Below are 11,760 nucleotides of genomic sequence, written 5' to 3'. Positions count from 1 at the left end.
AGGATCGACACATGAAACTCGAGTCGAGTTCCTACATTAATAGGAGCAGCCACTAGGGAACACCTTCGTAACTCGAACGCTCGATAACGCCGCATTTTGCACACTCACTGCACCACACACGATTTTGACTTAAATTTACTCGCCGGTCTGCAAACTCGTCTCGACGACACCGGAACGCCCCCGGAAGACGAAACGGCCCGCGGCGACGCGTCCGGAACGTCGACTTTAGCTAGGAGGGACACCCATGTCTCTATAGTTTCGCGCACGAGCATCTAACACGGATATCGATGCACCTTTTTAGCAGTGCGCGGGCCCGGGCTCAGCCCAGGTTCGACTCGGGTTTGATTCAGGTTGGACTCGGGCTGAACACGGGCTAGGCACCAACTCACCTGAATTTGAAATTCAAATTTCAAAATTCAAATAAATTATTTAAATTCTGCCTTAATTAAAATTAATTCAGGTCATAATGTTTTCCATTTAATCTCCCCTGTATTTGGCATTCATCAATTTCCCCGCCAATTACTTAGAGCAACGGCTATTGACCCCGCTCCAATTCTAAAAGGGATCGCTCCTTCCTTCGTAGTCTTCTTCCTTTGCCTTCCCCGAACGCCTGCTCCTCCGGCTTCTGCTCGATCTCGCTCGACAGAGACCCTCGCCTCCCTGCTCGCACTCGACTGAAGACTCCCCCTCGCTCGACAGAAACATCGTTTGACACCCGCTCCGTTCGATCCCGCACGCCCCTTACTCCACACGACAAAGTCGCGCCTCCTCTGTGAACAGAGCCTTCGTCATCTCATTCGACCGGAGACCGAACCCCATCAGCTCGCCATCTTCTTCCCTGATTCACTCGATTCGGCTCCGATACCAATCTCCCGCTCCTGCAATTCAGCTCTCCCTCTCGTCTCTCCTTCCTCTGCATCGAACGAAGTCCCCGCTCGGCTCCTGTCTTCCCCCTCGCGTGCGAACCGAAGCTCCTTGCTCATCTCTCGCGCGACCGAAGTTCTCTCGACCGCCTCACTTCTTCCTTGCGCAACAGAAGCCTCTCCGCTCCTCTTCATTCTTGCGATCAGGAGCTTCACTCACTTCAACCTCCCTGCATCGAGGCCCCTCCGCCTCTTTTGTTTTTTTCATCGCTCATCCATCAAGGTAACCCTGTAAACTCTAGTTGATTGTTTGATAGCTGATTTTGGGCAAGATTTAATTCAAATCTCATGATGATTCTTTTGCTATTGTTAAGTCATTACCTTAAATCATAGATTTCCCAATTCAGAGAAAGGATTTATGAGATTTGAGTTTTGTTTTATTTTTATTTTTTTTATTTATTTTTTTAGTCATCCACCAAAAAAAAAAAATTTTATTATTCACGCATGTAGTTTCTCCTCCTAATAGATTTGCATTATGTCATAAAGTAAAGGAGAGTCAAGGTGTTGTCTTGATTTATGTAGGAGTGATTCTGGAATAGAGTTGTCAGGTATGGGGAAAAGGCAAGAAAGGGGCATCCAAGATAAATAGTTTATAAATGAATGATGTATTAGAAGTAGCTGCAGCTAGGTATTAATCTCCATTGAAAGTGACGCTAGCAAATATATGCACCTTGCTCACGGATTAATGATGATTCAATGATTTGTCTCCAATTCAACTTGTTAAATCAGTGCACAACATACATACATTTCATCCACCTGGTTCCGCTGCTCTTTCTTCGTTTTTTTTTCTCCACATGTCAGCTTACATAAGGAATCTAGATTCTTAACAAGGCACCCTTTCCTGGATCCAGTAAAGCAGGAGGTCTATTCTGATAGTTTGGGTGAAAACAACTTACATTCTTTGGTCCCAAATAATGCTGTACTTTCCACTTCTATTGTTCTTGCTGAAGGAAATTGCAATGTAATTTGCTCTCTAAATGAGGCTTCTATCGATCTTATCGATGAAAACCCACCTCAACCTGATTTTTTTCTCAAACTGCACAAGTTGATAATGGTAGTCCTTGACTGTTTTGTAGAACTACTATATGAATGTACTTTACTTTTTATGGTGTGAAGTTGTATTTTAAACAGGATATCAGATTTTAAACAGGATATCAGCTGCACCCCATCAGAACTGGTTAAGTTTATTCAAAGTGCTTCAAAAAAAAAACACACAAAATTCGTATGCCAATAATTTTGGCTATGAGGTGAAATTTTCAGCTAATCAAACGAAGGATGGTGCTTCTGGAAGTGATTGGGACAGGACTCATAGCTGGCTGAAATTATTTCCAGCTATTTAAAATATATGTTAGTTGTTTTGAAGTGATTTAGAACACCTGTTTTGAGGTGGTTTGGAGGATGTTTCGCTGCAGTTTTCTGGGAGTCTTTTAATGTACCGTTTCGGGATGGTTTATCATTGTTTTGGAGGATTTTGTGATCCATTTAAATGCTGTTTGAGGTTGTCAATCACTGTAGAGTGCTGTAGGAGTGCTGCGAGGTTCTGAAATTAATGATTTGGAGTGTTGCGATGTGCTGAAATTAATAATTTGGAGTGCTAGTTGCTGCCCAGTGTCGTAGGAAGCGTTGTAGGGTGTTTTCCAATGCTTCTAGTTGCTGCCCAGTGTCGTAGGAAGCTATAAGATCACTGTCCAACGCTTCTAATTGCTGCCCCGAGCTGTAACAGCTGTAGGACCGTCGTCCAATGCTTCTATTTGCTGCCTAGTGACATAGGAAACCGCCTAGTAGTTGTCCACCACTGTTTGGGTCCGTAGGAAGCCACCTAGTAGCTGTCCACCATCGTTTGGAAGTCATCTAGTTGTCGTCCACCTCTGTTCAGGTTCGTAGGAAGCCACATAGGTGCTGCTCATTGTTGTTTAGGTTCATAGGATCTCATACAAGCGTTATTCGAAATTCCTAGCTGTTGGTCGGAATCGTAGGATCACCGTACACACTTGCTAGTTGTTTCCCGGAGTCGTACGAGATCGTAGGATCACCATACTAGTTCGCTAGTTGCAGTAAGGACTTATAGGAGACCTTAGGATCACCTCTTATGGAATTCCTAGCTGTTACTACAAAATGTGCGCAAAATGTAGCGTTATCAAGCGTTCGGGTCGCAAAGGGGTTCCCTAGGGGCTGCTCCTATTAATGTAGGAACTCGACTCGAGTTTCATGTGTCGATCCTAATCAACTCAACGGAATGTCGAGGATTTGGGACCTCCCATGCGAAACTCGAAGGAGTGAAGAGGTGGCTTGAATTTTCTAAATGGTGTGGGTTCCGTACTAGTCCTCTAAGAAAGTTGAACAAGGGAAGCCTAAAGCTAGACCCTAGGCTCTAAGGAGAGACAAAAAAGACCTCATCCAGAAATGAGGTCAACACACATATTATTGCTTGTGTGATTGCAAGCTATCATAAGTAATAATGGCCAAAAAAATGTAAGAAAAAACAAACTAATGACCTCTATGCTCGATGTTGGAGTTAACCCAAATAACAATAGGAAAGCAAATATTATTAATGAAAACAGATAGACGATACAAATGACACCTTGAAAGGGAAATGACAACAATAGACACAGACAAACACAACTAAAGTTGCATCTAAAAGGGGGTGGGTGGTGGTTGGTGGTTGTTTGTGGTCCGGAATGGTGACTGTAAGCGGTGGGGACAGCGGGGGAACAACAAATGTTATTGTTCCAAGATGGCAACAAGCGGGTAGGGTGGTAGGGAAGCAGAGAAACAGCAAAACAAAAAGGTTACAGGGAGGCAGTAGCGAGGTAAGATGACCAGACACCCGTACACGGCAAAACGAACATGTAGCGAGTCGTGGCAATGGTGCAAGTTGGTTGGACAGCAAGGAGAGGGGGATCGTGGGATATGGCAGAGAATGAGGATGGCGGGACAACAACAAAACAATAAAACAGAATTTCACCACTTCATAACGAGATACAGCCAGATCGCCACTCGCACTTGGATACAAACCTAGAAGTGAAAATAGGGGACATTGATGACCGTCCTGAAAGAAACAATCAAAAATTGCGATCTAAGCACGCACGAACGCACGCACGCACAAAATGACTAGATAGGAAGAAAAGGAAATGAAAGAATTTGCTAAAATTGAAAAGGAATTGCAAATGAAGCCGCTTGATTAGGCTCTGTGTTGTTCGCGTGAGTCGGGCGCATGTGTGGTCACGAAATCACGGAAGCCCGCTTCTGCTCTTGGAGCACGAGACACCCGCGTCAGTCTCCAGTGTTTGGGGGAGCTTCGATCTCATTCTTCGAAACTTTTGTCTGCATGTTGACTGTGACGGAACTGTTGTAACCTTCTAGGGCTGAAGAATCTTTGATTGCAACCCTAAAAACACCTAGATCTCACTGTCGACTGTACTGTCTGTGAAAATGCCAGAGAAATTTTCACGGCTTGCGAGCAGCCATCCATCTCGAGTTTAACCTTCTATGTGCATGTCATCCTTGGTGAAGGAGTGGGTGTTCCTAAATCTATCATGTTGAGTCCTTCTATCAGACTGCCACGATCTCCCAACAAAAGGTAACAGATATCCATGGGAACCACATTGCACCACAACTGATCCAACAATTAGTTTCCAATTGAAAATTCCCCGAGATACCTCCTGTCAATGGTGGCCCTATTTTACTCCTTCAGCCACATCAAATAATACAACATCGAACACCTCTGAGACGAGGCTCAATTTGTCCACATTATTGTTGCTCTCTCCATTAAGGATGACTGCATACATTTCCCTTCACAATGCAACGAGTGTAGAATATGTTGATGCAAAATCACTATTGATCCTTCGTAGCCTCAGTCTGTAGGACCCGTCGAACTACAAGCATCTCGCCCTCATCCAATGGAAGTTGATACTCCTCACCCTTTTCTTCTGTTGTCTCTTCGTCGCTAACTTCCTTCACTGCACCGTACTCGGTGAAGGACAGAACTCATCTCGTTGGGAAACTAGAAGCGGTGTGTCAAAAACCATGGAATTTGAAGCATTTCCTAATTGGGACTATATTGGGGGTGCTGCTCTTCTCAAATTTCTTCTCACGTTGGGCAGCTTTAGCATTCTCTTGACCAGACTTCTCAACTGCTTTAGGTGTGCTTCTACAAATATCTTTAACTATGAGTGGTTGTCTGAATGGCAATAAGTATATGCACCGTTTTTGCTATCTCTACAGCTTCAGTGTTAAGGTTTGAATATCATTCAGAAAATAATAAGGTCGTAGTTGAACCACATTGTCGATGACGGGCTTCAAACATCACAAGAACTTGGCTATTGTATGCTCTTCTGGCTCCATTAGATCACGTTTCAGCTTACGCTGCATAAACTTCGTTGTGTGCTCCTCCACTGATAGGTCCCTCTATTGCAGGTGGTGAAGCCTCAAGAAAAGCTTCCAACATTAGTATGAGAGTAGCTACTGTCATTGCAACTCTCTCTTCATCTTCTCTAGGATAGTAATCTTGCTTCATCCTTCTTTATTTATCTCCCTCTCCCAATTTTCCCACCACAATGAAGCACTCTTCTTCAGCTTAATAACAATAAGCTTCACTTTTCGATCATCTGGCACATCTTTGTATTCAAAAACCCACTCCACGGACTCCAGCCATTCTATGAAGTCGTCTGTATTCATTCACCCCTCGAAATCCAGTATATTCCCTTCTACTCTCGAGTTTTTGTATCCTCTAATATGCACTTCATCTATCAACCTCCTCTGATAGTGAATCCCAAAGCTGTGTTGCCTATCTTTTTCTCCACTAGATTCATCCCTCGGAAGGGATTCAAGAGTACTCCCTCTCTCCTCGTCGGATCTCGCTACTACACTCGATAGCGACCTCTCCATGGGCAATTTCCTTAATTTTATTGAGTTGTTGCAGCACTCGACAGAGTTGTCATTGTATCTCTTCCATGGTAAACACCAGATAGGGTCTTCGACAATTGCCTCTTTGGTGTCGTGGTTAGTGTTATGGTTTAGGTTTGGGTTAGTAGAAATATGTGCATAGGGTGATGTAGGGCGAGAAAAAAAATTTTGGTTTAGATAAAGAAATTTAGGCAAACCTAGGGAAAACTAGAGTTAGAATAGCTCTGATACCAAATAATATCAGTGTTAAACTCAAACAATAAAAGGAAAGGAAATATTATTTTTGAAAGTAAATAGGAGGTTACAAAAGAAACCCTGAAAGAGAAATAACAACTACAGACATAGACAAATACAACTAAAGTTGCATCCAAGGAATGGTAGTTGGTGGTTGGTGGTTTTTGATGGTCCGAAATGGTGATGATGAGGTAGAAAGGCGAAGTAAGTGGGTGGGGACAGTGGGAAAAGAAAAGATGTTAGCTGTCCAAGATGGCAGCAAGCAGGTAGGGTGGCAGGGAAGCAGTGAAACAGCAAAAAAAAAGGGTTACAGGGAGCCAGTAGCGAGGTAGGTTGACTGGACAGCCATGAACAGAAAAACGAAGGGGTAGCAGGTTGCTGAAATGGTGCGGGATGGTTGGACAGCATGTAGACAGCAAGCCAAAGGAGATGGTGGGATTGTAGCAGCTAGTCGAGATGGCGGGACAGCAGCAAAACAGCAAAACAGCAAAACGGAAAAATTGTGTGGCTGCAGCTGTTATGTAGGACAGCTGAGGGTGGAGGGGGTTGAGGTTGGATGGTAGAAGACTAAGAGGAGGTAAAGGAAAGTGCAGGGGAAGCTTGGAGGCTGCAGCGACAGCAAGGAGCTGCTTTGCAGGGCGGCTGTAGCAGTGAGTAGATGGAAGCTGTGAAGGAAGGATGCGGGAGAGGAACCCGAAGATAAGTACCACCTAGAGAGTGAAATACAGTTGGAGCATTACTCGGTCCTTGGAGGATAATCACCACCTCGGAACAAGATACAGCCGAAACACCACCGCTCTTGGATACAACTCTAGAAGAAAAAATAAGGGCCGTCGATGGCTGTCCTGATAGAAACATAATCGAAAACTGAACTCTAAATCCTAATACAACAAATGAAAAGAATGGAGGAAACTTGCTAAAATTGGAAAAGAATAAAAAACGGGGCCGCTCAGTTTGTTTCTATGTTGTTTGCATTAGTCAGGCATGCACGAGGTCACAGAATTGCAAGAAACCCGCTCCTGCTCCTCTAACGGGAGACGACCGCATCAATACCCACCTCTTACCATACACAAATAATGGGAGGATTTGAATAAAGAATTTATTTGAGAAATATCTTGCATAGTGTGGGTACGGCTATTCCTATAGTTATGCCCCATTTGATCAATAGGTTAACTGTCATAGTCATTTCCAAAATATGATTAATTGAGAAACCCAAAACCAATAAAATCCTTATATATAGAGCAAGTGAATTTGCCTCATCATGTGTGCAAAGCGTATATGACTTTCACCAAAAAATTTAACAAAATGTGTTGGTGAAAATGAAAAATATAAATTTAGTGCGACTTTACAATGAAATTTATTAAATTAAACATGAGAGATATGAATATATAATGTTAGTGAAACGAGGCCTAAGAGGCTTCCTAATACTAGATCTCTCAAAAACTTAAATGCAAGAAGCCCTATACCATATGAGATAGACAGATAAATGGTATGCATATGAATTCAATCTTCCATTGAATGTTGGGAGTTTCTAACATTTAACCTTGAAAAGTTGCCTTTACATTATAAAAATACAACCAAAATTATTATCAATAATCATGCAAGTACTTTTCCTACAAACATGCAAATAAACTCCTTGGATTTCTTTATCACAAGCACCATTGTCAACTCATCGTATTAGATCTCATCATCTGGATAAAAACTTCATCAAGCAAATCATTTCTTGTAGATGAAATCCAATGGTACCTTATTCGGTGGAATGGTATTTCATTATCAGATGATTAATATTTGAAGAAGTTCAATCACCTTTTACTAGACCTACTTCAAGAATATCAGGAGCTTCATTCACCAAAAGAGAATCTTTCAAAAAGGGAACTAATGTAGTGTGTTATCGTCATAGACATTGGAACTTTGCATCAAGGGTCAATTCAACGTATTTTATTTTGAGTGACATTTGCATGACAAGATTTTATGTATGATGAAACACTAACTTGCCCTCTTCCTTCAAGCCAATTCATTCCCCCCTCTTCTTTCTCCACATAAAATCCATTGGCCTCCTTCCACTTTAAGAAAATATATAAATAAACATCTTGGAACTTCAATGCAACCCTTCAAATATTCCGCTATAACTACTCCATTTCTCCTTCCACAAACCCAGGGTTGGCCAAGTCTCTACAACAAAGCTATTCTGTTACATCACCCAGATGTAATGGCAAGTTTTTTTTACTTCTCTTTGCATTTCTCGATCTCAGTTTGTCACCACTTATTTCACAAAACAAAAAAATATAACTTCCATTAAGTTCCATCTCCACATGAATTTTAACTAGCAACTATTGATAACAGTAGTTGGTTTAAATTGAGGGGCACGATGAAAGTTTACATAGCATAACTTCATAACAAGCATGCATGTTAGCACGTATGTCTGCATGCAACTCCTCAAAGATTTCAAACCCATGATCTAATCTGAGAATAGCCAATGACTCTTTTGCGCATTAGTTAAATTGACAAAGAAAAAGCAAAAGAAACAGTCATGCAAAAATATCGAAAAAAATTAACCAATAAATAAACATATGAGAAACAAAACACGGTATGTTTAACATAAGATCAATGTGCCAAATTAACTCTAAACCATATACCAGATTATTAGATGAACCATTGTCCCCAATAGCCTGCAATGAAGATTTGCGTGGAATATTTACATCTGTAAAGCTTGAAATTGTGCAACCATTATTGACACCATATAGAAAACTTCTTGTGTTATCACCTCCGGGCAATGTGGATAAATTTGAAGTTTGCAAAGGTACATATGCCGGTGGTGCATCAACTCTACCTGGAAACATCATCATTGTCTGCAGAGAAAATGGCCGCAAACATAAAAGTTCAGAGTAGGCAGTTTGATGAACGTAGCAAAATATTACATATGCATCAATCAACTAACAAAAATCCATGCCATCAGCCATTTCATCTAGACCACAAATATAATATTTACAATCAAAGAGGGTCAAGAAGAAAAAGTTAAACGAACAAATTCAGAGATTAAAAAAATTTAAATTGCATTTCAAATCATCGTAATCCAAAAAAATTTCGCTTGTGTTTACAAAACAAATAAAAATAGATAATTTGGCCAACTGCAGGCATGAATGGAGAGTCAATTTTCATTATAATGCAACCATGCAAGACTGCCACTTGAGAAAGACAAGATTTCAACTATAGAACGAGGAACAAAATATAATCCACTATTAACTTCTGCCAGCATTGTCATAAGAAAAAAAATGTTACCAGGAAGCATTTGATGCATTTGTTAACGGATGATACTCATAATCATGGATGATCATTACAATAAAGTTAGGCAAGTAAGAAGCCCAGAGGTTTATCAGCTTTCAAACCATAAAATGTTAGTGCAAGAATGCTCGCCATCTTTTTAGATGAGGTGCATTATATAACCAAAATAGAAGGATGATTGTCTGAAAAAGATCATTTTGCTCCAACATAAAATTCAAAAAGAATTTCAATACCTGCTCTCTTGCAACTTCCTTCTCCCATTGTATCTGATATTTCTGCAGTAGTGTAACGAGAGTTTTTTTAATATCAGCGGAGAGGTCAACTGGAAAGAGCTTCTGTATGTCCTCTTCAGAAAGTTTTTCTTTAGAAACTTTTCTGATGATCAAACGCAAGCAAGACAGAACCTAGAATTGAAACCATTGTGTTTATTATCATGAAATAGATAACAGCTGGTTAGAGCAAAATAGGAGCATAAGATGTTGGTAAAGGAAACACATCAGTTCTCTGTAAAACTGAATTTCTTACTCTTACATATAAAGAGTTTCTTTTATTAAGAAGACTTTACTTTATTCTCAAGTTGGTTGGGACTGGACTGCATAGCTTCAAAAAGTAATTTGAATGCTACTTGTTACTTTTTGGGTAAATAGTATATAGCTATGAATACTGGTATACTAAGTATTCTATCTTGTTATATTTCACAACATAGCTTCCTAAGTCAAACCATGGACAAGAAATTGAGAATTCATTCTTAGAAAAGGATAATGCCATGCTCCTCAAACATATCAACATTAAGATGGGGCAGTCAAACGCAAATTTAGTAACTAATTAAAAAGAAAAGTTCCAAAATGACCCATAACTCTTTGTTAAGGGCCATTTTAGTCCAAAATCCAAGAAAAATGTCAAATTAGTCTCCATGTACTTTTAACATGGATTGAAATAGTCCACAAACCCTTTTAAAGAGATGAATACTCCAAACCCCAATTAAGTGGTTTGGGGACTAATTTAAAACATTTATAAACCTCAGACTGAAATGACTCTTTGTAAATAGTGAGAAAATAAATTTGGTACTTATCTCATTAATTAACTAAAAGAAATACACGGACTCATCTTTCATCTCTCTGCTAGAGCTCAGCTTGATCTCTACCTACCTTCTTTAGTATGTATGTATTGATATAAATAGGAATAGATAGGGGGCGCTCTTCTTATAAAGATTTTAAGATTTTTAAGAGTTTCCCATCTCTCACAACAATATTAAGAAAATTTAAACATAAAATTATTAAATTTTTATGAGGGCTTCATTTCAAAGAAGAACCATCTTCTTCCATGCTTCAAAGAAAAAAAAATTTCTCCCATTTTATAGTAGTATTAAGCATATAGAAATTACCACACAAGTCATCCAAACTTGAATGGATTCATCAAACCATAAGAAAAAAGCATTGACAAAGCATAGGGGAAAAAAAACTGATTACAAATTTTCCAGTCTGAAGTACAAGTAGCATTATCCAATCATAGGAAACTCATCTACAATTAAATAAATCAGTGAACATATAACGAGTAACAGTCGAGGAACATCAAAAGCCCAGATGCTCGAAACGAAACATACTTTCATTTAAAAAAAAAAGAGAGAGAAAGCCAATCTACCAACACCATTTCATTCGACCAATAATCCTTTTGGTTATAATGCTATTCAGTTCAAGAATGAAAAACTCCCTTAGTACGCCGCAGGATTACGACGACGGTTAAAATTTTTTGGAGCCAAAAAAGGGATCAACCCCTAGATATCAAGAAATAGAGAAGCAGTAGTGGCAATCTTACAGGGTCCAGCTCCCCGGAAACCGGGAGATTGAGGAGGGATTGGACATGCGACTTCTGGAGGGGGGAGAGGCCTGATTTCCTCGTCTCCCACAGGGTTTCGAGGACGCTGACCAGAGATACCTTCGACGTCGCTGGAGATAACTTGTGTAGATGGATTAAGAGATTGGTCGCTTCCATATTCTCTATGAGATGGGAAAATAGAACAGACGAGCAGGCAGGCTGGGAATTATTTAGTGCGTTAAATTGGTATTCTGGCGTCTGCCGTATATTTTGTTCATCAACAAGATAATTATATTTGTTATATGATAATTTAGGATTTAAATTGTTTGAAAATGTGCATGATCATATGGTAAAGATTTATGAGTTAATTTTTACCAATTTTGCTTAAATTATTTGGAAGAAATATTCATATATTTATAAAAATTTTGAGTTATATCAGTTGGATGTGGTCATAAAAAAGATTTTATTTTGTATATGATGATTTCTTTTGTATATCATGAAACTCTTCGAAGAGAATTTATTTTTGGGCAAGGATAAGTCCAAATTTTCAAACTACTATCTTGATATTTTCATTTTCCTCCCTTTTTTGTTACCTTCTCTA

The 11,760-nt window shown here is 39.9% G+C and overlaps 1 protein-coding gene across 2 annotated transcripts in view; it reads right to left on the bottom strand.

Moving 5' to 3' along the window:
• The window catches only part of LOC110037100, a 15,621-nt gene extending 4,206 nt beyond the window's left edge, over positions 1–11,415 (bottom strand). For both annotated transcript variants that reach the window (XM_020741677.1, XM_020741678.1), the window contains exons 1-3: positions 11,160–11,415; positions 9,578–9,748; positions 8,699–8,911 (exon numbers count right to left, since the gene is read on the bottom strand). In XM_020741677.1, coding sequence (XP_020597336.1) covers positions 8,699–8,911; positions 9,578–9,748; positions 11,160–11,336 — 561 coding nt within the window. In that variant the 5' untranslated portion in view covers positions 11,337–11,415. The remainder of the gene's footprint in view (positions 1–8,698; positions 8,912–9,577; positions 9,749–11,159) is intronic.
• Between the last annotated feature and the right edge of the window lie 345 nt (positions 11,416–11,760).

This window comes from Phalaenopsis equestris, unplaced genomic scaffold (genome assembly GCF_001263595.1).
Source record: "Phalaenopsis equestris unplaced genomic scaffold, ASM126359v1 Scaffold215199, whole genome shotgun sequence".
NCBI classification, from domain to species: Eukaryota; Viridiplantae; Streptophyta; class Magnoliopsida; order Asparagales; family Orchidaceae; genus Phalaenopsis; species Phalaenopsis equestris.
The sequence above is the reverse complement of the archived record's forward strand: the minus strand, read 5'-3'. Positions and strand labels throughout refer to the sequence as shown.